Raw genomic sequence first — 24,389 nt, forward strand, 5'->3', positions numbered from 1 at the left:
GAAAATACTTCTCTCTTCCCTTCTTTCACTGCAGGCTTGTTACCGTGCCTCCAGCTGATGATTTTTTTTTTGTTATTGTTGACACAAAGAAGTATTTTAGCATGTTCAGCTTTTAAATTATGCAGAATTTCCTAATGCAATTTATAGGTTGTGTTAATTACAAGAAACCTTCGCTTCCCCCTGGACTGCATCAAACCTCGAGCAAACAGGGTTTATACTGGCTACCAACAGAGGGGCTGTGCTGTGGACCCGTTCTGTTCTCTGTGTTGCATGCAGACTGGCACTGTGGGGTTTGATCCCTCTGCCTTGAGGAGGTAACTTAAAGTCTCACCCAGGACTTCATGAAGTCCCTTCGGGAAGTCTACCCATTGTTCTCCATCCACTGTATTTTGTATTTTTGTATTTTGTATATATGTTCCAATATATCTCTTGCAAAAGAAAAAAGATATTTCTTTTTTTTGTCCTCTTTTTTTTCTTTTTATAGAAAGCAATGTGTTATATGTTTATCAGAGACTTCTAATGAGTTTTATAACTGAAAGCATCACATCTCTTATCCTGAGATCCTGTTAGATGATAATAAAATGTGGCCATCTTTAATGTGGATGATTCAACAAAAGAAATTAATCAAGAGAGTCATGAGCCAGAGTGATAGAACTCTGCTGCATTGTGGTGACCTGGATGAAGAACTGCCCTGGAGCATGAGATCTGATTTCTGGTCCAACTCTGCTGCCAACTGTGTAGCAACTTCGAGTGAAACACAGTTATAAATGTCTCTGGTTTTCATCCTTGGTAAAAGCAGAGATAAAAAGGAGCCTTTGCTAAGTGCTTTGAGAGCTACAGATTAAGAGATACCCAGGGAGAGCCACAGTTGCTATAAATGGCTTCGACACTGAATCCCTGTGTGATAAGAAGCAAGTGGTTTAAACTTTCTGCTTTAGCTGTTCCATTTCCCACCAAGGGAAATAGAAATTACTTGCCTACCTCACAAGGGTCTTGTGAGAATCCATTTAATTAACATCCACAAAGCCATGAAAGGCTTAAAGGACTGCAGGTATTACATATTATAATCATTATAAAAGATACATGGAGAATCAGATAGAGAAAATTGCATTTTTCCATCTTTCCACTTCATATATTATCTGCTCCTTCATGCAAAGTTCTGTTAGATAGTGTGTCTGTGAAGCAAAATAACAATTTTTTTTAGAATTCATTCATTCCCAGCTGTCAGCAGAGGCTATTACAGTTTCTACTTTGTGACAACTTTGTAAATGTTGAAAATAATGTATTTGGTACATTCAGCTGGGCAGATTAGTGTTAGCGCTATTGGTAGCAAGCAAGTATGTTTTATGCTGATTAACTGCTGCATTGGTGGTGACTGTTTCAGTTCAGAAAGTGTTTCTGAAAAATCCATGTAAAGAGTGGAAGATATATTTACATTGTGTCCTTTTATAATCTGTTCCTGTATTTGAGGGAGACATATACAAGTATTTTAGCATTTATTGCAGAGGTGTTTCTCAGCATCTTAATTGCATCGCAGTCTGGCTGTGCTTTGTCGTGCAAATAGCCTTGCTGCACTGCTTGTGCTTTCCTTTCATTAGGCTGTCAATTCAACCTTAGCATGAAGTACAATGGATGGCTTGTGACATTGATTTTCAGCAGCATGAATCTGGAATAATGTCAGGTGTGGAAGAGGTGGTGATGATGACACATATGACAGGGTTTTCTATTAATCCACTCTTAAATTTAAGTGTATTTTTTTCTGGAACATGATGATAATTTATAAAAAAAGCAATGTATAAAGCACAGAAACACCACAAAACAGTCAGCATTTGTTTTCTAGGGGTTTTTACCCCACTGAGACATTACAAAGATTAATATGAAGCTCATACAGGTTTTATACTCTTACCTCAGAAGATTCTCTTTCCTTTTCCATCCATCTTTTGTCTCATATTGCACCACCAGTAGAGAAGCTCTTTAATGACCATGATGCGGTTTCACAGCACAGTCCACTAGGATCCTGACCCAAGACTGTTTTGGGCCAATTTTCTAGAGCAAGCAGATGAGCCTTTTGCTACTCCCACAACAAATTATAACTTCCCAACAAAATACTTGTAGTTGAATTCATTGCCACGTCAGTCTTCTGAGTACAAAATACATGTTTCAGTTCTGCAGATTCTCATTTTTGTAGCCCTGACTCCTGTGGATTAGGTGACTACAACTTGTCGCCAGACCTACTTGTCCAGCATTTACATTAAACTGTTACTGCTAGGTATTGGAGCTCTGATGGTGCCAGCGCCTAGTGTGTAAGCTGATCTGCTCTTACAGGGTGAGTCTGATATGTCCAGGACACATCAAAGTTGTCACCAAGGTGCAGACTGACTTTTAAGACACATGTAAAGAAGGTCTGAATACACAGATATAAAGGAGATCCTTCTCAGATCTGCAGCAATCACATGCAAAGTTGTGTTTACACACTGATTTTTGTCTTACTTTTGAAAAAGCTGTAATTGTTTCAGTAGGAAACAGCAAATCAACATCAAAGCTGGACAGAAAACAGGCTGGGGGGCAGCTCTCTAAGCAGGTGCCTACCTCTTCCAGCATCCACTTGTGTTTGGACCTCTGCTAAGGGTTCTGGTTGGGTACCACTGAACAAATGGCTAGTTGCTGTGTCCATCACCATGCTTTCAGTTCCAATACAGTATTCAATAAAGTATTTAGATGCCTGGATGGCATATGGGAACTTCTGCAGATCTTGATGGAAAGGCCAAAGCTCTAAATGTTATTTGCTTAGATCACTGTGGGAGTCAAAGATCTTCACTTTTTTTTCCTATATACCAAATACATTTTTATCGTTAAAGGGTGCTATGTGGCCATAAAACTCTGTAATGTTACAGGAAATCAATACTTGTTTTTGGCACTTCAGAAAATGTCAATTAGCTTTCATTGTCCTCTCTGTCCTGTTGCCTCCCCATTACTGGTTATAATTTTTTCTAAAGCATCATTTAACAGGGATGAGTAGCACAGTTTTATGTGCCTAAGAGAAGAAGCAGGCATCGTGTTTGTGTTAATAAGTTCTTAGACTATTAATATGAAATACCTTCTCACTTGAAGGAATACCTGGTCTAGAATACCTGGTCTAGAATACTTCTAAACATATTTCGTAGCAGGCTGGGATTTAGGAGACAGCTGTGCTTTATGCCTGGCAAAGATCAATCAAGTTAGTGATAGATTTCTGAATGATCCCATTTAATCTGGAATTAGTGGTACAAACAGTGATATGCCAATAGCATACATGTGTACATTGTGCTACAATTAATGTAGTTTGTATGTTTAGGGTCAGGTGTGTCATTCTCAGCTGCCCCCAAAGTTGGGTATATTTCTTTCTAACCCCGCCATCACTTTTATGCTTAGTCTGAGACTGTTCTTAATATTCCTGAAAGTGCTCTGAAATATTGGTAATTGTGAACAGCCCATTAAAAGCTCCAGCTGCACTGCTTGTTTTCTAAAATGGCACAGGTGAATTGTTTTGTCAACGAGATGCCTATTACTTAAACTAAGATGACAAACAGTGTGCTGTATTACTATACCTTCTGAGTATCTTAGCAAGGTTTGAATGCAGGTAATTAATTGCTTTTTATTTTTAGGGACAGTCAGGTTTTTTTGAGGAATTTATTAACTGCCTTGGAATGTTGCTTCTGTTTCCCATAACTCCAGAGAGCCAGTAGCTTCTAGCAAGATCGTTTAGGTTTGCAATTGCTCTGTGAACTCAGTGAAACTGAGTTTCTTGAGCTGAGTGTCTGTTTTCAAATGTTGTATATATTAAAACCTTAATCTAAGTATTCTTGGTTTTAATATCCATAATCTTGATAGCTCAAAATCTTTAGATAGTTGAGCTTTAGTCTTTTAATTGAAAACTTCTACTGAGGCTGTTTTGAATTACAAATTTGCAGTATGTGCATTTTATTTAAATAGAAAATGACCTGCCAGCCAATCTTTATAAATGGTACTTCATTTTAAATCAGTTAAAAATTAAATTTTGTGTTTCTATGGAGAGCTAGCATAATGATGATATTCCTAACATTACAGTTCTGCATATAATTAACAAGCACTCTGTGTGTGTGTGCATGCATGCATGTTCTGGCTGATAACACACTGCTTCTAGAGTTTAGTTCTTTAAGTTACAACTTTTTTCTTCTGCATTATGCTCTGAGTAAGTATATGATTCATCTCTGATAGTTTTACAAAATAGATTCATTTTAATTAGAATGCCATCTTCAGTCTTTATGTGTTTTATGTATCAGCCAAAAATATTGAGTACATAGATTTAAAAAAGAAATGTTAATATACATGCTAAAAATAAATCTCTAACCTATATAACTAAATAAATATCTAATTTGGTTTTCATTAATGCTATACCTTTCATTTTAGTTACTGCTACAAGGAAAGCATCTATAAGGAATTTATTTGCTTAAGAAAACAATGTATTAACACAAGAGAATTTCAGTATGTCTGTGTTGCTACATACTTCAGTATTCAAATATTTTGTTAGCTTTTGGGAAAAAGCAAAAAATAAATTAAGCCAAACAAATGTCTCTGTAGAAATGTTTTTAATAACAATGCCACCAGTATGAGAGTGCAGTGACCCTACAGTTTTACATGCACTCGAAATGAGACAATATTAAAAAAAAAAATAAAAATATTAGTCTTTTCTCCTTTCTCTGGTTCCTTCTGCTTACTCCCAGCTGCTCATTCCTCTCCCCAAGCATCCCCCACATGCTGGCAAAAACATTCATGCAGCTGTGTAATGGAGTGTGCAAATTGTGTGGGACAGAAATGTTTTTCTTTTTAAAGCTTTAATCTTGATCAGCCTCCTGCTCCAGTTTGCCATGCAGCCCTGGAAAGGCTTTTGCTGCCAGGAGGGCAGGGGCAATGCAGTGCTGGGAAGGACTGCAGGGAGGGTGATGCTTGCTGCTGATAGGATTTTTTTTGCTGTTGCTGTTTTCCTCTGTGGAGAGGAAAGCGAATGTACGAGACTATGTGCCTACTCTCTTTTCATTGCAGGCTCCTTACATATAAAATGTATTTTCCATAATTCAGGAGAAAATTGCCAAAAGAGCACCAGATCTTATGGACAGTGAAGTTTCAGGAAAAAGATAAAACTGCAGAAGTATTTTGTTCATCTTCACTCTGTCATGATACCTGCTTCCAAACTTCCCTTACCTCGTTTTTATCATTTTTGTCCCTATCCAGCAGAGTATCTCAGCAGGAGGGCATGTCTTATATTGCACACCACGTCATAGGACAAAGATCCCTAAGTTAGCACTCACCCAAGTCTGCTCTGGAGCTAAAAGCCAGATTGCCTGCAGAAGTGTGACACTAGCATAGCTAAGTAGACTGGCTGAAGAAATTATATATGAATAGGACACTGGAGGAGGACTTGTGAAGCTTAAAGGACAGGGGATCATGACTGGGGGCTTTTGTTGAACTGTAGAGACAAATGAAATTATGGAAAAGCAGAAAACCCCAAACTGACCAGGTGGATGAGTCCTAAGGGCTTGGTCACAGGGATGAGAAGGGAGCCTGTTTCCTATCAGGGTCATGTTGTTTTGCCCAAAGCATGTATGACTTACTTAGGATGACATAGGACAGGACCTCTCCTGAGACCAATTCTCTGTTGCTGGAGGCGACCACATCAGATAACACCTCTCAGAAGTGGTCAAATTCCCTTTTTATGAATTAGATCCTTTTCCTCCTCTACTTGAAACCTCGTCCAAAATTTCACACTGCTGATGATTAGAATTTTTATTTACACCTGGTTTGTACTCATTTTGCATCTACCTCTGTGCTTTTCCTTATCCTATCCCTCCCTGATGTTTACTCTGATCTATTTTTAAAGAGCCATCATATCCCCTCACAGCATTACTTTCAATAGATTAAAGTAATGAAGCTTTTTTTGTCACCCTTTCATAAGACAGGCTCTCCACTCCCTCAAATATTCCTGTAGCCCTGCTCTGCACCTGTTCCAGTCTGAATTTATTTTTCTTGAGTCTGAGTGACTGGAATGGTAGAGTGATCCAGAAGAGGTTTTGCCTTGGCCTTATACGATGACATTAATATTCACTTTCAGCTCCACCAGCTGTATCTTACCTCATACATCTGAGAATCATATTTATTGCCTCTTTCACTATTGCATCACATTCGTGGCTCATTTTTTCTGTGTTTATTTAAATACATCCATCTTTTTCTTCTTTGATGATTGTCAACTAACAAGCTCCTGAAGTGCAGCAGAAACATCTGTTTCTAATCTCTGTCCCAGTACTACCTGTCCCAAATAATGTGACTTTGCACTTCATGCTATTGCATTTCATCCTATTTCTGTTGTTCCACTTGAGGCCATACAGGTGTCCTTTTATCTGACACTGTCTGTGATCCAGTGTGACCTTTCACAGCTACTTAGCTGAAAGTACAACAGAACTTAAAAAGTCTTCTAGTAGGTGCTTGTTCATGGTGCTGGAATAAATAGATGTGATAAATTGGTGTGTGAACTGAGGAACAGTTTCCTGATGGTTTTAAACGAGCAAATTAAGAGGCAATACATTGAATCCTTTATTACTTCCGTTTTCCTGTAGCTTCTTGATGAAGTTTAATTGGAATGCAAAGCTGGTGCTTTTTTTTCTGAAGCTAGAATGTGCCATCAGGGTGAGCATTGGTGTCTATTAAAGTTTTCACAGAAAAGTTAGAAAATCTATTATGCTCTGAAGAGGAAGTGCTTGAATTCATGTTTTACCTGTGGTTTTACTGACAGAGCAGCATGCCAACAAGTGTTCCTTTCAAAGAAATATGTCCAAAAGGGTATATTTTCATTTGAGTACTGAATTAGAAAAAAATACCTCCCCAGACTATAAAGAGTTTTATAGAAATTATTTGTTGGTTATGTGCCCTGAAGCTAACAATGATTTTTTTGCTGCCAGGAATCTGAAAAGTCTGATGCCACGGATGAAACTGAGGCACACACAGAAGACAAGGCAGATGAAGGGACTCATGAAGAGGCTCAGTCTGCTCAGTCACCATCAGAAGATGAACAGGTAATTCTTCCTTTTTCCCTTCATGGTATGAGGGTTTTGTCTGTGCTAAGCTCATGAAACATAAACCCACAGGCCCTCCTATTGTGCCTCAGGGTGGAAAGACTGATTGCAGAGGGGTCCTGTTTGTCTTTTGGATGCATTTTCTTTGCCATCATGGTGATCTGAAACCTGGATAAAAGTCAGGGAACTTTGCTCTGAATCTGGAATAACAGCATTTGTCTTTATTTAACAGTTTCCTTCTGTCACTTGTTGCCATAAGCTTTTTTTTTTGAATGCTTATTTGCAACCAGACTCTAGTTATGTAGAATAATTTAGGAGTAGGCATCTGAGTCCTATCTGTGTGGAAAAATTTGCTGCTATCAATGGCCAGCATCTGCAGTGCTCGTAAATCTAGTTGTTAAAGTCTGTGTCATGTACCAGCATTGACTGCTGTAGCAGCAAGCCAAATCTGACAGTGTCTTCTCCAGGCCGAAGAAGACAGTTTCTCTAGGCAGCAGCCTCTGGATAGTGCAGAAATGGAGACCGTTGTTATCCTTTCTGCCTGCATGAAGGTCTGATATTAGTCACATGAGCAGATCTCAAACTGCAGTAGTAAATATTCTTGGAAGAAGCATTCTGAGTTCCTTCAACTCCCTAATATAATATCCTGCAGTTAGCTAACATCAGAAAGTACTTATGGTGGAAAGGTAGATGGATCCTGCAAAGAGGGACTATTCTGTTGTGTGCAGGTGCCTTCCTCATTGGGGTGCTTATGTTACCGGCCAGGTTCTAGACCTAGTAGAGACTAAGCAGAAATGCATCTGGTGTCTGCAAATCAGGGATCCAGATGCTTTATTTCTCTTGCTGCTCTGGGAGTTTGGCATTTACGGATGGGTTTATTTTGATGTTGCAGTGTCAGGTGACTCTCTTCCCAGGGAGGCAGACCTGGATCAAGCACTTAAAATTGTCAGGGTTTTTTTTTTGGTTTGGAGATCAGATGGTCCTAGTGGGATATCTGTCACAAATGCATCTTCTCTTTTACTAAAGACCAAAACAAATGTAGTTGGTTTTTTTTTTCTTCCATCTAGCTACTCCTCACTGTAAGCCTTTCCTGATTACCCTTTATAACAATGACTGAGCCAGTCATCATTAGGCTGGAAAAGCACCCTTTACACAGCCTCATGAAAGTCTCAGGCACTGGGAAGTCTCATTTAAAATTTCAAAATGGTGATGAAGAGCAACAGTCCTCAGTGGGCACTGAAATTTCTCCTTAAATTATATCCAAGCAGTTTTCATGTTTCTCTGAATTTCAGCCACCTTGCAAGTGCCGTCAAATACCTTTTTCCTCAGCTCTTAAGAGAAGCCCAGCATAAAACTGCAGTGCATCCCCTGGCAGGATTAGATTACTTGCCATTCTGGCTGACAGTCTACTCTAATGTTTTTTCAAATGAGAACAGAATGCTGGAACATGTCTGCCAATCTGTCAAGCAGCTGTGTATGAGAGGTTTCATAATGACATAATGCAGTACCACTCCTATACAACAAGAACCTTGCTCTGTTTCTCACAGAATGGATTGGAGCTGTAGGTGGAAAATATATTCTTCTTCAGTTTTACAGGGAGGGGAGTGGCAGAGGAGAGAGCACCAGGCAAGACAGTGTGTTTGAACAGATCTTTCTGTGGCTATGAGGGCATAAAATATGGTTAGTCTTACAAATCCTCTGCTTTCACCTGCATGGTCTTGGCAGTGCTGAAATGTTCTTATATGGTCTTACATAAGGAGGACGAAAAGTCTTCCTGAAATTGTCTAACTGATATCCACTTTCATCATGCCAGGTATATATTAGCTCCTGGGGGGGGGGGGGGGGAGGGGCGGAAAGCACTGCTTCTGTTCCCATCTCACTAATTTGTAGAAAGGATACTCACCACTACAGGCAGCAAGGTACCAGGGGCTTGTGCCAGGGGTACACAAAAACCACTTTCCACCCTATTCTACCACCTACTTTCCATGTCACCTAGGACAAATCGTGTCAGTGATGTGGCATCTGTCTGCCTTGCCACAGTTCATCCCAATTATCACTTCTGTTGGGATAGCATGAATCATTCTGTAGAAATTCTGGTATTCTCATTCACTACAAACAGCACAGAGAGGACAAGTGTCCTTTGAGGCTGCTACAGTGAGATGAATTCTACCTTTTGTCTCTGTATCTCATTTTACCTTTATAAAAGAAGGCTAGAATAACATTTCCTTACCTGGCTAGATTTTTATGAAGTTAAGTAGATTTAGACTGTCAGATTGTCATTGGAGTATCTCCATTGGATGTTAGGTCCTGAAGGATATGTGTAGTATCAACACAGCATTTTCAGTATTTCCCACTCTTCCTGTCATTCTGCGCCCAGCTCATCTTGTTTGACTGCTTGACCACACTGAATAGATGTTTTCTGTGTGCTTTCCCCACCCATGTCTTTTTTTTCTTCTAGCTTATTAAAAGCTGGTCTCTGTATACTGAGTTCTGAAAGGGTGATCTTTCCCTCAGTGGCCTGCTCTGTTTTGCAGCTGGACAGCTGCATCTTTAGAACACTAGGCAGGTCCCTTTTGGAGACTCAACTTACTCTTTTGACAAACCCTCAAATAAAAATGCCGTAATTTAAACACTGCAGTTGTATGTTCTGCTTCTGAATTAATATACCAGTAGGAAACTAGTAGTGGCATTTTGGCCTTATGTAGCACTCAGTTTCAAACCAGCTTAAAACTGACTCTCTCATGCAGGGTATAACTCAGCTGGCTTTTCTCCAGTGACTTTGCAGGAGAAATGCCAGTGCTATGGAAAAATTCTGGAAGAGTGTTAGTGAGGTAAAGGTATCTCAGTCTTTGCTGATGAGCATAAGATAGATAACAAAATAAATTGCGACTGTCTCAGCTGTGGAGCTGCATGGAGGGTCCCATGTTTCAGAAGGCTCCTCCAATGCAGGAATGGCATCTGATGATCAGTGTGGGTCTGTGTGGGGGCTGCAGCCTTCCCCTACTGCTTCTGCTGCACTTGCTGGGAGATATCAGGAGTCCAGAAAATGGCTTTTTGTCTCAGGCTGGTATGACCCTGAGAAACCAGTGAGAGATGCCAACCCTCTAAAAAACCAAAACTCTTAAGTCAGAAACAGTCTTCTGTAAGTGGCAGGGATAAATGCACAGTGTGACAGGTTCTTCTTCACACACCTCACGTTAGATCGCCTAGGCTTCAGCAGCTCCAGCCCCTCATTCACACAGATCAAGTAGTAAGTAACAGGAACGGCTTTCAGCCTGGGTCACCAAGGAACAACTGCCCTAGGATTTCTTTAGGATTTATTTTTTTCACCTTAAACCTGTTGCATGCTTTCCTTTCCTAATCACTTCATCAAGCTTATCCTTTACTTCTTCTTAATCTTTTTTTTTTTACTTTCTAATCCACATCCTCTGATGGAGAAGATTGAGGAACCATTTTGTTTGGATATATTGTCCCTTTTTCTTGCTTTGCCTGTCCATTTCTTTTTGAGTTTTTTTGAGGAAAAGACTGTGACCTCCTATGCACATGGCATGGCAAGGGCTCTGCTGGTCAGTAGATGTGATGGTAATAATGTTTCCTTTAGATTTTAGCTTGCACATTAGAATATGTTTTAAGTGGTGTCCCAGTTAAATCAGTTTGCAGTACAGATTAGGCTCGCTTCAGGGCAGAATTATTTTAGAAACATGTTCAAAAATCATATCATAATGCAAGTCTGTATCCTCTTTCAGCAATTCCCCAGACCATATATAAATCCTGGCACTGCAGCTCCCTTCCTTATCTCAACTCATTCTATGCAAACTTTATCAACTACTCATGCCTTTTGCATAGTACTATCCCAATTGCCCTTTTTCCTTGGGATTTTGTGTAAGATTAGCTCTTCTCTCCAATAACCAGCTTGGTATCTAGCATTAAATTCTATTCACTGTACATGTATATTTTTTTGCTTTTATCTCTCTTTCTTCATCACTTTTGCTCAATCTACAGTTTAAAACCAGCTTGTATTATTTCTTATTCCCCAGTACTGTTGAGCCAAGGCATCTGTTCCAGCCTACAACAGTTAACAGAATTGCAAGCCAGATTCTGAGTGATGATATATAACATAGATATAACTCTGTATAATTCTGATTTATCTTTCATTTTGCAGACCAGCTAATTACCAAAAAACCCCAAATCTATCTGAAAAAGCAAACAAAACCCCAGCTCTAATGCTTTACTTGTCAATGAGGCAGATTTGATTTGAAATAACAGAAAGGGAGCTGTATTTAATGCTTTTATAGCTCTTTTTCAAAGTAAAGCTTAAATGTGCTTTGTGAGTTAATGTGGATGACGTTATCTCAAAATAAATCCACTGAATTCCACACTATTTTCATAAATTCAATGTTTAATTTCTGCTGTATTTTGCCTGTATGACCTCTAGTATTCTTTCCTTGATCTATCTTTTAAACATTTTCTTTTGTACCTTTTATGTAGGAAAGCAAGGAAGAACATGCAGCCACAGGGGTATAGTATATTTGAATGTTTTGTTTCCATCTTTTGTTTGTGTGCTTTTAATTTCTCTTCAGTCTCATTGCTTCACTCAGAAGTTAGTAAATTATTATCCATGAAACTAAATATACTAGTATTATATTCTGCTACGTATACTTGTTGGTTGTACCATAGTCTTATTTTTTAGGAACAAAGATAGGCCTTTAATCATTAAAAACTCAATGGAAGAGAAATTCTCTTTCACAGATTCTTTAGTAAAGTTTGCCAAGGACTCACAAGACAACTATACCTTTTGACAATCTCTAACTGACACCATGCTGGTTACATTTTCAGTGTTGTGAGTGTGAAAGAGGCATTCTGAAAATTTAGGCCATTCTGCCTATAAAGGAAGTATTTTCCTTGCCAGATTTTGTAAGACCCAGGTGCAAATCCTTATGCACTTTTCGGCTTTGCCCAGCATTGCAGGCATTTCTTCAGTGTTCCCAGTAAAACTAATGATTACTTTAGGCTATTTTCCACTACAAACCTGCAATTAATAAGAGGACACATTCACATCTTCCGACTTCCAAACTGCAATACATGCATATATACATGTGTATGTAAACACATGCCCGCTGTAAAGAGTTATGCATTGTGGACCTGGAAGCTGAAACGGAGGTCCTGGGACCATGGGCAAAGCATGGGGGCTCCTGGTGAGGCTGGCAAGGGTCTTTAAGGTTGGTTAATGCACCCTAGCACCACTAGCTCATGCTTCAAGCAATAAAAATACCCTTTTTTTTTTTCTGTAAAAGGTAATTGACTTGAATTTTGAACTGAGGTTGTTAATATCCAAGAGATGTTGCTTGTCTGTGGGCTTGCCTGGCCCTGTTTCAAAGAGTGCTAATGAAAGGCACCTTTCCTGGGTAAGATGCTGAAAGAGGCAATATTGCTTTGGCTTGAAAACTTCTAATCCAGCTGACCTGTGCAGATGGTGGTATTACATTTCTGGTTTTGCAGGGATGATCCCTTAGTGCAATGGTTTTCCCTGCAAAACAACCATTTAAACCAGGAATCTGCTTACAACAGATCCATTCCTAAGCATGTTTAAATGGGATTTTACTTCAGTGACTAAGATGTCACTCACACAGACATTATGTGTCTGAGAGGAAAACCTAAGGCCTGCCTGCAGACCTACTACCTGCAGTCCTGACTGAAAAATAATTATATATTCTTTGATTGGTTGAAAGGAAGGATTTTCTATAATTTTTGTAGTCTAGGTAGTATGTGATGTATAAAATTTGAGATAAAGCTTGTTTGTACACACAGGAGTGCCTTTGAACAAGAGTTTGCTGGAAAAGAAGGAGCAGAGAAGCCTGTAGTGCAATTTTCAGTTGTTTTTCAGAGCAAGACTACATTTTAAAACCTCGTTTACTGTCTCTTAATGATCTGTATTTATTGTCTTTTGTCTGTGTCACATAAATGCTAGCTTTCAGATAGCCATTAATTTGGCTAACTGAAGCAAAGGGCTATTGCCTTTAAATTGTGCCATTTCTCCTATATAAAAGAACTTTTGAAACAGAAACAAGTCTAGTTCCTGTGCCATAAATCTTGGCTTGTTTACTTCTCCAAGAAAGCATATAAATAAAAATACTAAACATTTTGTCATATTTACATATATTTCATATTCTCATTTTGATCTTGAACATCTGTTTACAGCTTAACCCTATACTGTGCTCTAGCGTCTCTAAGAAGAGGGTTCTTATGTTCCAGCACTTGCCTATTAACTCCACAAAGCTAGAGCCCTGGCATGTTAAAGTGAAAAACTCTATACGTTACTTCTTTGTTCTATTTTTTAAGCTCAAATAATATTGCATTTACTAGAAATAGAACAGTTGCAAAAGCACAGCTCTGCATTTCAAGACTAGTTATTTTTCCTTCAATTCCTGCATGATAACTACAACTATTTTCTATAAAAAAGGAAGAAGAAGAAAAGCAGGAAGAGGGAGAAGAAAAGGAAGAGGTAGAGGAGCAAGAAGAGTCTTAGTACGCTTCACTATGACACATTCTTTCTTGAACAGGCGTTCAGGTAAATATTAAGATATCCAGCACAGTTTCTAAATGTTCTTAGAGTAACATAAACCTGAAAATTTTGTACATATTTTTGTTATATTCAATTACAAGAATGGAAAAAATGTACCAAAACATTATGCATTTCACACATAACGGTTAGTCAAAACAATTGCTCTTAATGAGTCTGTTAGTTTTCCCCATTTCTGTGGCACAAGTGAATCTGACTTTCCCACACAGCTGTCTCTGTGATCCCTAATATCCATCACATTCTGCAGGCCCTTCAATCCATTCCCCACTGGTTTTACAACCTTCACCTCCCTGCCAGGCTTCTGACGTCCACTTTGGGCATATTCTTTAGCATCTTCCTGTGGTATCCCCTAGCTCTCTGCTGTGTCCCCTAAGTATAAGCCATACCAAGAGCAGCATGCTAGGTGTGCACTGCTTGGGTGGTCAGTATATATGCACAAAGTGCCCAACTGATGGGCCAAAAGTACATTTAACTGTTAAACTCATTGCAGCTTCTCTTTCATTTGGGATAGTAATTCATCCCACTCGCCTCTTACTCAGCTACTGATTCCACTGAAACTTTTAGGAGCTTCATGTCTCAAATGAAGCCCTCTCTCAAATTTAGTTGAAATGTTAAAAAAAAAAAAAAAAATTACTGGGGAAGGGAGAGGAGCCTGACCAGAAATATGACACACTATAAAACTGTTCTGATTGCCTTAGAAACTGGGCCAAATGTGACTTTAAAACCCCAAAACAAGAAGCATCTGGCAGGCAGAATTTTTACCTGTATAAATGTACAAGCATTCATCATTGCTCAGGTTTTGCCAGCATATGGTTTCAAATTTAATTTTCAGGTTTTCTTCTTCCTATTACTGTCACTTCTCCTCTTCACAGAAATAAAGATCAGACAATCACTTACTAGGGAAAAATGTTAACCTACAGGAAAGTTGGGATTTCCAGCAGATTTTCCCTTGCATGGTGGGACTGCCTCCCTGTTGCAGACACAGAATGTGATACTCTTTCTAGAACTAGCAAGATTCCAAGCTAACTCTGTCTCTGAGGTAGTTGCTACAGGTTTAACCAGCCATATGCTGATGTGGAGACCCACCTCAACAGGACAGACAATGCATCATTTTGTTCATACTACCTCTCCCAAATCTGGGTTCCTCTTGCATGTTCCTGTTGCATGGGAATTAATTCATCCCAGCGTTGTCCAGTGTTCAGATCACAGAGGGAGTGCTAAACACTAATCTAATTTTCCTTATTTTTGTTCAGGAAGCACAAGCTGGAGCAGCACTGCCAAATAAAATAAAATCACTCTCTCGAGCAAACATCACTGCTTTTCATGCCTGTAGACTTATGAACATATAAATACATAACAGAACAAAGATGCCACCCTGTCCTACCTGTGGCCTTTATACATATATATATATATATATATTTGGTATTCTGATTGCTTGTTAAAATGAGTCTTCTTATTTTGACTGATGATATTTCAGTTGATATGTTGCGATAAAATTGTCCATGTCATGTTTCAGCTTGTAAGCTCCTTGGGGCAGGAACCATGTATTTCTCCATGTTTATACACTGCCAAACACATTGCTGCCACTCAGCAGATAACTGCACTCACACAAGTGACTTATTCCTTATTCAGAGAAAAAGAATTTCGGCACTGAAAACTTCAAAGAAGCTTCCTGTATACAAACTGTGTGGATCACTTCTCCCTCAGCTGGCTTTTGAAAAGGATTGGGATTTCCATTGTACAGCAGTTTAAATAAATGCATTTTCTGTCCTACCTGTTCTTTGTCTGCAAAACCATTAATTTAATCCTAGCAAGCTGTGCTAAGATCTGTAAATCTTTTCTCCATCATTATGGTTGTAGGTTATGCAAAATCCTTCACCTTGCCTTATGTTTCTCCTGAAGTTTCTGGTGTGTGTAAGACCCCAACCACAAGGATACAGTCTTCACTGAAGGAAAGGCATGTTCCAGTCCCTCCTGCTGAAGCCTCGTCAATCTTCATGGATACATTCATGTTTGCTGGGCCAGAGAGGCAGAGAAAATTAATCCATGTTCAGGCTGTAACTCTTGGTTAGAAGTTCACTGGTGAGGAAGGAGCTTGGATTTCAGTCCCTTGTATGATTACTTTTTATGGGATTTCTAAAATCTGCTTATAGAGGAAGGGAGGGGATGAGAAATGCTTATTGCCAAAGTAGTCCATAGCTTCATAGACAAAACAATCTCCAAAGGAAGCACACGTTTATGTTTAGTTGATCAAGAAGAGGCTGGCTTTTCAAGCTGCGATCTCCTATACTGTGACTGCTTGAACAATGACTGAACAAATAAAGTGGATGAAAAATTTGTGAGGGTTTCCTGAATGTCCTGAGTGGGTACATTTTTTTGTTCAGGATAACCTGAAATTGCAGCTGTTGGGAGGGCATGGATGGGGAAGCAGTGCTCCCTGTCTGCACTGCTTTTACACTTGTAGGTGATGCTGGGCTCGGAGCTGTCAGTTCCAGCTGAGGGAAGGACCTTGGAGTCCTCACTTAAAGCTCGCCAAAATCATCAGCTCAACATGCAGCAGTAGCCAAGATCCTGGAAAATGCTGGGCACTGTCAAGAGGACAGCATGACTCTGCTGCCATATAAAGCCTTGCTGAGCTGACATCTTGGGCACTTTGAGCAGTCTGGTCTCTGCATCTTAGGGAAGATGTAGTGGTGTAAGAAGAGATGCAAAGAAACCAACAATTAGAGAGGATGAAACAGCTGCTCCATGAGGAGACTGAAAAGACTCTTCAATTCGGAGAGGAAGCCAAGGCATTTACAAAACTCATAAAGGCAGTGAATAAGATAAATGCAAAACTGTTAAGTCAAGAAATCTTGCGATACTGTAATGAAAATTGGTATACACAGTTACCATACACAATGAAATTCGTAGAACGGCTTAAAAGAGATGAAAGAGAGTACTTTTTTATAAGGTGGCCCAGGAACTTCCTGGGGTTTGTTGTCACAAGGATGTTATGGAGACTGACCATGTCAACAGGCCCAAGAAGGTATTGGGCAGTGTCAGGAACAGAAGGCTTGTAAGGATGCTACAGCCCGGGATGTGTCCACCAATATCCCTGATCCAATGAATTGTGGATGCTGGGGGCAGAAGAAATTAAATACAGAGGACTTGCTGTCCCTAAATATCATTGCCCACTGCCACTGTCAAAGACTGAGTACTAGGTTAGGTCAGCCACTGATATGACCATTTCCTACGTACCTGTGTGTGATTACTCTTCTTGGGGAAGACGTTCCCCATCTTGCTGGCAGCTGAACTGGGGTGGCAGTCATTGCTGCAGCAGTTTTGAGCAAAAGGCTGGACTTTGGGAAGTATGGTAGACGAAAAGAAAACAGAACTGTTAATCACTCTGGAAATGCGGTAAATCCAATGCAGTGAGCACATGTTGTGCAACAGCCAGTGTGTTCGCGGCAGCCTTGACATATCCTGGGCTGCCTGAGCTTCACACAGCTGATGCACCATGGGCTTCATTCTTCCCCCCACTGATGTGCAGAAGTAAGAGCCTGAGCATACCCAGTACGTCAGGCAGGGCCACAGGCTTTGAGCTTGGAACAAAACCGCGACTCTTTGCATATTCAGGTATTACTTGTTAAGGCAGAAATATGGCAACCATCTTCTCAAGAGGGTATAATCTGGAAAGCCTGTCAGGGAATGTGAGGAATGCTAAGCCTCCCATACAGGAGTGACGCACTGCCCTGGTCTTCAGCTGGTGGCTGAGGTTATGCTCAGTGTGTAGTGAAAGAGCAAACAGGGTAGCGGATGGTCGTACTCACAGCACAGCTCTTTGGTGCCTTCCTTGGGGTAATGTTCTTTGGCGTGTTCTGATCATCTTTTCTGCCAGACAAAAAGGAGGTTGTGAGTATGCAAAGAATAAACTGAAAGCTGACTGCTGCTCGGTGATTTTAGCCGTAATGTTAATTCTACTTACATAAGCTTAATACTTTCTGCAGTAATTTAGTGCAACTAGGCAAAGAATCAAATCTTTTCTAACTACAGCTGAATGAAAATCAGTATTACAAAGATGTGAGCTATTGAATTAAATGCATTTGAAAACATACTGCCTTCATTTCTATATAATTTATATTTTACTGGGAGAAAGCAACTGCAGTTGGTTAACAGGGCGTGCCTGGTACACAGTGTTTCACTTGCTTCAGAGAACTGTGGATGCAAAATCATTCCAGCGCATTCCAGTTAAACACAAAACAGCATGCTGCTTTTTGTGACACTTTGGTGTGTAAAGTATTTTCCTTGGGTGATTGATGCTAGAAACTTCTAGTATACTGAAACTAGCTAAAATTAGAAAGACTTCAAGCTATGCTTCCTACAGATCCATATATGTCATAGGATGGTGGCTGTCTGCACCTTAAAATGATTGATTGTCAAGTTTAACAGGCTGCTGAAGTGTAAAACAAGTGACTACAAGTATCATTGCAAAGCAACTAAGTAGACAGGGCTAGTCAATGGTTTGTTTTCCAGGAAAATAAATACTAGGATCTTCAGTCTGTTGCTAGTCATAAAGGGTTTTGAATAACAGGTCCAGAAGGCAACCTGGGCCATGCTGTCTCTTGCATGAGAGCACTTCTGAGTCAATAAATTGTGTGAAAGTTTTTCTCCCAAGAAAATTCCAAGGGTAATTCATTGGAGAGAAATTAAACTCTTCAGTAGTTTTGCCGGTACAGCACTAACCCCCAGTCAGTGTTTTGGTCACCTTTCCAGCCACCACATCTGTTCACATGCCTTCCAGATAATAAGACTTGCTAATAGTCTTCCGTTTACTGTGAGAATGTCAGTGTTAAAGCAGATAAGACTATCTGCGTACTTTGACAACTTCAGAAGGCTGGAAAATATGCTTGACGATCTGGGAAGCTGAAAATTCAAGATAATTTTTTCAGAAAGCAGATTGCAAGTTTGTGATTTGATGTCAAATATCTTGAAGAATGTTTGCTGTCCCTTCAGCTGCAAAGTCATTGCCATGCATAAAGCAGAGGAAACAATTTTCAGCTGAGGCTCAGTGAGTTCCTGTCTCCATTTTGCTTATGGGAAAGTAAGGCGCAGAAGTGGGATGTCATGCTTAATATCACAAATCAAGGGCACTAGAGTCCAGATTAGATGTGGACTACCTGCTGTGTATTCCCCTGCTTCAGAACATGCCAACCATGGTTTTGCATGTGGTGATGACTTTCTGTCACATTTTTTGAATCATTTAGGTTGGAAAAGACCCTTAAGATCATCAAGTTCAACTGTAAACCTAACACTGCCAAGTCCACCACCAAACCATGTCCCTAAGTGCCATGTCTAGATATCTTAAATACCTCCAGACATAAAAGCAGTAGAGGAACTTTGATACCAGTTTGTCCAAAATGTGTTTTAACCACAGACTATTCAGCTAACTTCCTTGCCCCTTACTTTCCCTATGAAAGTGAGAAAATACTTGTAGATAATTTATGGGAATAAAATCAAAGTATCAAGGCACTGATTGAAAGATGAAAGTATAGCAGCATCTTCTTCCTTTGCTAAGGTTATTTGCCTCTGAGTTGTCCATTTCACCTTAAAAATGTTAATGTCTACTTTTTTTCCATCATCTTGATATCTGACAGCTATCAGAATGACCTTCTACATTACATTATATATTCGCTACTTTCTTAAGTAACTACTATTCAGCAGCCTACAGAAGAAATGGCTGAAAAAAATGGTCGCTTTTCCCTCTTTGTTGCTCACTGGCCTAGATCAGAACTGCACCTGCAAAAAGGCTCTTTGGGGATTCCTCTTAGAAAATACCAGCTGTGTTGGTGTCTCCATTCTCTCATAACTTAACAAGCATGTATCGACACACCCCTATGTCACAAGCTGTCCTCCAAAATATGTAAATGTTTATAATTGATCAAAGTCAGGTTTGTATGACTGACACATTAACTAAGCAATATATTTTCAGGCAGGACAGAACTTATTTGGGTTTCCTACTGCACTGAGAAAGTTTAGAACATATTACTAAAATTGCAGAAGCTACTTTATGTATGTAGAAAAGGATGTCACACAGGGTGCCCTCCTAACAGCTAGCTGTGATTTTGCTGATCAGTACAGAAAAAAGCCTTTAGTCATCTCTACTTTTTCAGCAGTGTAATCCTTTAGGAATTCCTTCCTTGAAAAGGAAACCTGGAGGCAGAAAGCAATGCAAGCATCTAGAACTTTTATTTTTTATTTTGACTGCATAGCACGCAAGTGGGGCTTGGCAGATCAAGGACCAAGAGGAAACCTTGCCTGGGAAGGCAGGCCCATTGTCAACCCACCTCATGCTGACGCAGAGCTGTGCAGAAGCCCTGCAGATGCATGCTGCTGTGCATCCCTTCCCCTCTCCTAAGTCACGAGCACAGTGTCCAGCTGATGAGCCAGAGTGACTCCCACACACCCCCCAGTTGTGCTGTCCCCATCTTGGCAGAGAAGAAGGGAACCCCTGGGGAGTGTCAGCCTCCTTGGTCCTGTCAGAGGAAGCCTTACTCCCACGCGGACACTGCGTACTGGCAGCTGGTAAGCATGCTGCTTTCAGAGTTAGAATAAAAACTATCCTGTCACTGCTGCAAACAGCTCTGGACATCAACTCATGGTAGCTTAAGCTGATTTGATGATGACCCAAGCTGGGTGCTCGAAGCCCATTCTGCTTTTTGGGCTGGGAGGACTTAATGTCTCCTGCTGCAATCACATGCTGCCTGTCCTGCAAAAGCTGCCTTGGAGGGGTCGTTGTGACAGAGGAGCCCTGGTGAGCGCAGATGATTTCAAGATAGATGCTGGGGCGGCAGAGCCAGGAGCGCACAAAGGCAGGGGTGAGGGTCACTGTCAAAGCCAGAGCACGCGACTCCCAGCTGACTGCTCGCACGGGGCGATGGCTGTGGAGCTGGCAGCAAAGCACGGCAGTTCCTGCTCTGCTGACTTGAAGGATGGGATCCTGGCTGGATGCTTGCTTTCTGTCCGTTCCAATTTCCAGCTTTCTGGGGACTTCTTTTTTTTTTTTGACCTTCAAGCTTTACATTTGTGCAGTAAGACTAGAAGAGAGTTTATATAGTAATAGTGGCTTACTGTACCAGAGGAGCATTTGTGTGCAAGTGTGTGACAAAATCTGCCCCCCAGCACCCATCAGCTCCTGGTGGCTCAGAGTGGAGGCTGCTGGTGAGCACAGAGCCAGAGCAGCATGATAAGCAATGTTGAAGCCTGCTGTTGCTGGCTTTAGCCTTTAAAATCATATTACCCTGATAAAGTTAGCAGTCCCAGGGCTTGCCAGGAAGCACAAAGCACACGAGCTGTCTTCTTTCTTGCTGCCCAGCCTGTATTTCCCTTCCCCCGCACCATGGGGATTTTTCTTTACTTTTATTTTACTACTTTAATTTTAAAAAAAGCTAATTGCCTCCACAATAGCCTTCAAAGAAATAATAAAGCAGATGCACCCTCTCCTAACATCCCTCTGGCTGGGGAGATGATAATCCCCACAGAGGCAACCCCACGTGATGTGCTGGGCACAGCGAGTAGCAGGTGGCAGGACTGCATGTGGGGCTGTGGGGTGGCAGCTGGAAAGGGCTGGGCTGCTGGTGGGTCCTTCTGGGCTCCCAAAAAGGGGGTGCTGTTCCAGCCCTTACAGCTAACTTGGCAGCAACATCTCAGGTGTGAAAGCTTGGCACTAACTCAGTGATGTTTCTTACTTGGCCTGGGATGAGGAGAAGGAAAAGCCAGAAAAGTGAGAAATAAAATGGGGGCAAAAATCCCCTTTGGGCTAGGAAGCATCTTCTGGTCATTGCACGTGAGCAATTCCCAGCAGTCAGTGATGGAGCACAGTGTGTTAGAGGAGTTTTGTCTTTCCGTGTGCTCCAGTACTTTTCCGTAAGGATTATAGCATTACTGGATTTTAATTATGTGGTATGTGCATTAATATTGGCTACGTCCAACTTAAATGGGTCTGGTGCTGGCGTCCATGTGCTCCTAATCAGGTTTTGATGAAAGCTAGAAACAATACAAGAAAATTATATTCAACTTCTGACCAGGCTCAGGCTGGTTTCAGGGCAGCCGCCAGTGTGGCCCCATGCAGGAGCCAGAGGAATCAGTTCTGGCAGGACCTCGGGGGCCCAGGTGGCTGAAATATGGACCAGGGTGTCACCCAGCTGTGCCAGCTGTGGTGGGGTGGGTGACGTGTCACCCAGCTGTTGCTGGAGGTGGTGAGGACACCTCTGCCTGATGCCCAGCACTGGAAGAGGAGAAGGCAGTGGAGAAGGAAGGTCAGGGCAGTTGCCCGTGGGCTGGCAGGTAGTGCCCAAGGTAGTGAAGACCTCCAAGAATGGGTCCTGGGGACCATGTTTATGATGAAGTCTGGCACTGGCAAGGAGCTGGGGAACATTGCCAGTGCAGAGGAGACTGGGACGGTGGCCCAGAGAGAAGCCAAAGACCCTGAAGTACACAAGTGAGATAAAGTTTGGTGGTATGGAGTACCAGCATCGTGTGCTTTGGGGACAAATAAGAATTTCTGCTACAAGCTGGGAGCCTGTCCTCCTACGATTGGCACAGGAGGAGAAAAGCTTCTGTGCACAGGTTCATCTCCAAGCCACAGGGAGCTGTAACGTGATGCAGCGGTGGGAAAGAGAAATGTGATGAGCAGATACACTAAGGAGCTATTTTCAGAAGTGAAGGGAATACTAAGTAATGTCACAAAGCACTGCAGTGGCACCTTCTTTGGGGAAGATACTGTGCAATGTTTGAACCCCTGGTCAAAAAGGACAAACACACATCAAGAGATCAGGGAAAAGCTATTCTAGATATTGAGATTTTGCACTGTTCAATTTATGAGAAGACCCGGCAAGACCTTGGTTGCTGTAGTCCAGCAAAATTTCCAAATTTGGAATTCCCCAAAATGGTGGATATTGAAATTTCCATTTTTTGTCATTTTTTCTTTTTTTTTTTGTATTCAGCAATAGAGAAAACATAAAGCTGGAGAAGAAACTTGCTCCACAGTAAGGGGAAATACTGTCTCTTCAGCAGATGCACAGTGCACATCATACATCACATGTCACAAGGAACTGTAAGAAAAATAAAGCAAGGAGACAGTATGACAGCATATACTGAATGTACAGGACAGGCTGCCCAGCACTCTGAGGAACAGGATCTCACCAGGGATTTTTCCAGGATCTGGAAATGTCTCTCACCTGAAGAGAGGGGGCAGCTGGTGATCCAGGGAATGGCGGGTCCCCTTCACACTGCTGCGTGGATTTTCCCTGAGGTGACACAGCTAAGACTTTGCAAGGAAGCTGGGAACTTCCCTTGAGAAACTGGCTGCTGTTAGCAACCAGGGATTCACTGGTGGAAATCTGCTGCCTGTAGTATATTAGAGATAGCTGAAGAGAGTGAATTCAACCAGTGTCGTATGTCCTTAGCAAAGTATTCTGCACTCCTGTTCTTAGCAGTACATTTTTAACCTGTAGTGATCTTTGCCTGACTGTTACTATTCATAATGTCAGCATCAACATCTTCTCCCAAGTGACTCATGCTAAAAACACAGGTATTTTGGTGCACGGTGTCTTAAGGGTGCATGTTGAACTCGTCTGCTACTATCCAAACATCACGAGAGCCTGGCAGACACTTGATCCTCCTTGGCGTCAGCAGGTGGGACTCAGAAATGTTCGTTGAGGTAATCCCCTGGGAGGTGATGAAGTCTCTTTGGGTTACAGACAGGCCCACCCAACAGTCACTCGTGGGGTGCATCTGAGTCCCAAAAGCTGGCAACACGGCTTATCGACATGCCGTAGATGAAGGTCAGAGATTTCTAAAGGGTGGCTTGTCAGGTTGTATTTTTCATTTCCAAATTAGATGTGAAGCCACCTGCAGGAACTCAGCAAGTGCTTCATCCTCTCTTGGTGCCATCATGCAGGGGGGTGGCACCTGGGCAGCAGGTCATGCCCCAGAAGGAGCAGTGGCAACTCCAGGGGTAATAGCTGCCATGTCCCTTTGTCAGGCTCCTGCACCAAAACAGTGAGTATCTCTGTGAGTGTAAAGCCGTCTTCTGCTCACTAGCAAGAAGTCAACCATACCTTCTTTAAACCAAGATTTTATGCTTCTTTTTCTGTATTTTACCCACTGAGGGGTCGTGGGCTGTAATGGGAAGGAAGCCAGCTGTTGCTGGTGCACATGCTGGCATTGTTGCAGAGGTGCACATGGAGGGAAGCAGCCTTGGCAATATCGGTGCCACACAGCATTAAGGGATGGCTCACCAGACAGATGGCTTCACTCGTGAACACTGACTTGTCCCTTAGGTTTGGCTGAGCCTTTGCCAAGCACATAGCTTCTGCAGGATGGGGCCAGGGGGCTCGTGACCACTTGCTTTCATGTGACACTGCCTGACCTTGAAGGTGGCAGGGGAGGGTTGCTCCCACCAAGTTCTCATCAGATGCTGCCATTGACAGTGGTCAATTGCTAATGCCTCATGCTGGGCTGATGGAAAATCACTTGTGAACTGTGTGCCACCCAGTAAACTCTCTCTAACCTCAGGGAGACTAGTAAAGATAAAAGTTCAATAAGATGCTGTACGTGTTGACATACTAAAAACTCCACCCCAGTGGTGCGCCAGTTAGGTTGTGATCCAAGATGGCAGGGCACTGGAGGGCAAGAGCCTGGCAGAAGAAATTGTCTGCAAGTGATGCACCCAAGGGAGCAAG

General features: G+C 41.5%; 1 protein-coding gene across 2 annotated transcripts in view; it reads left to right on the plus strand.

Annotated features, from left to right (window-relative positions):
* SH3BGR (SH3 domain binding glutamate rich protein) overlaps positions 1 to 15,961 on the plus strand; it is a 29,079-nt gene extending 13,118 nt beyond the window's left edge. Inside the window, exons 4-7 of one of the 2 annotated variants that reach the window (XM_056328794.1) lie at positions 6,972 to 7,085; positions 11,574 to 11,603; positions 13,546 to 13,653; positions 15,526 to 15,961. In XM_056328794.1, the coding sequence (XP_056184769.1) occupies positions 6,972 to 7,085; positions 11,574 to 11,603; positions 13,546 to 13,611 (210 nt within the window). In that variant the 3' untranslated portion in view covers positions 13,612 to 13,653; positions 15,526 to 15,961. The other variant, XM_056328793.1, reaches the window with a different exon arrangement.
* Positions 15,962 to 24,389: the final 8,428 nt, after the last annotated feature.

The sequence above is a fragment of the Falco biarmicus genome, chromosome 2, assembly GCF_023638135.1.
Source record: "Falco biarmicus isolate bFalBia1 chromosome 2, bFalBia1.pri, whole genome shotgun sequence".
NCBI classification, from domain to species: Eukaryota; Metazoa; Chordata; class Aves; order Falconiformes; family Falconidae; genus Falco; species Falco biarmicus.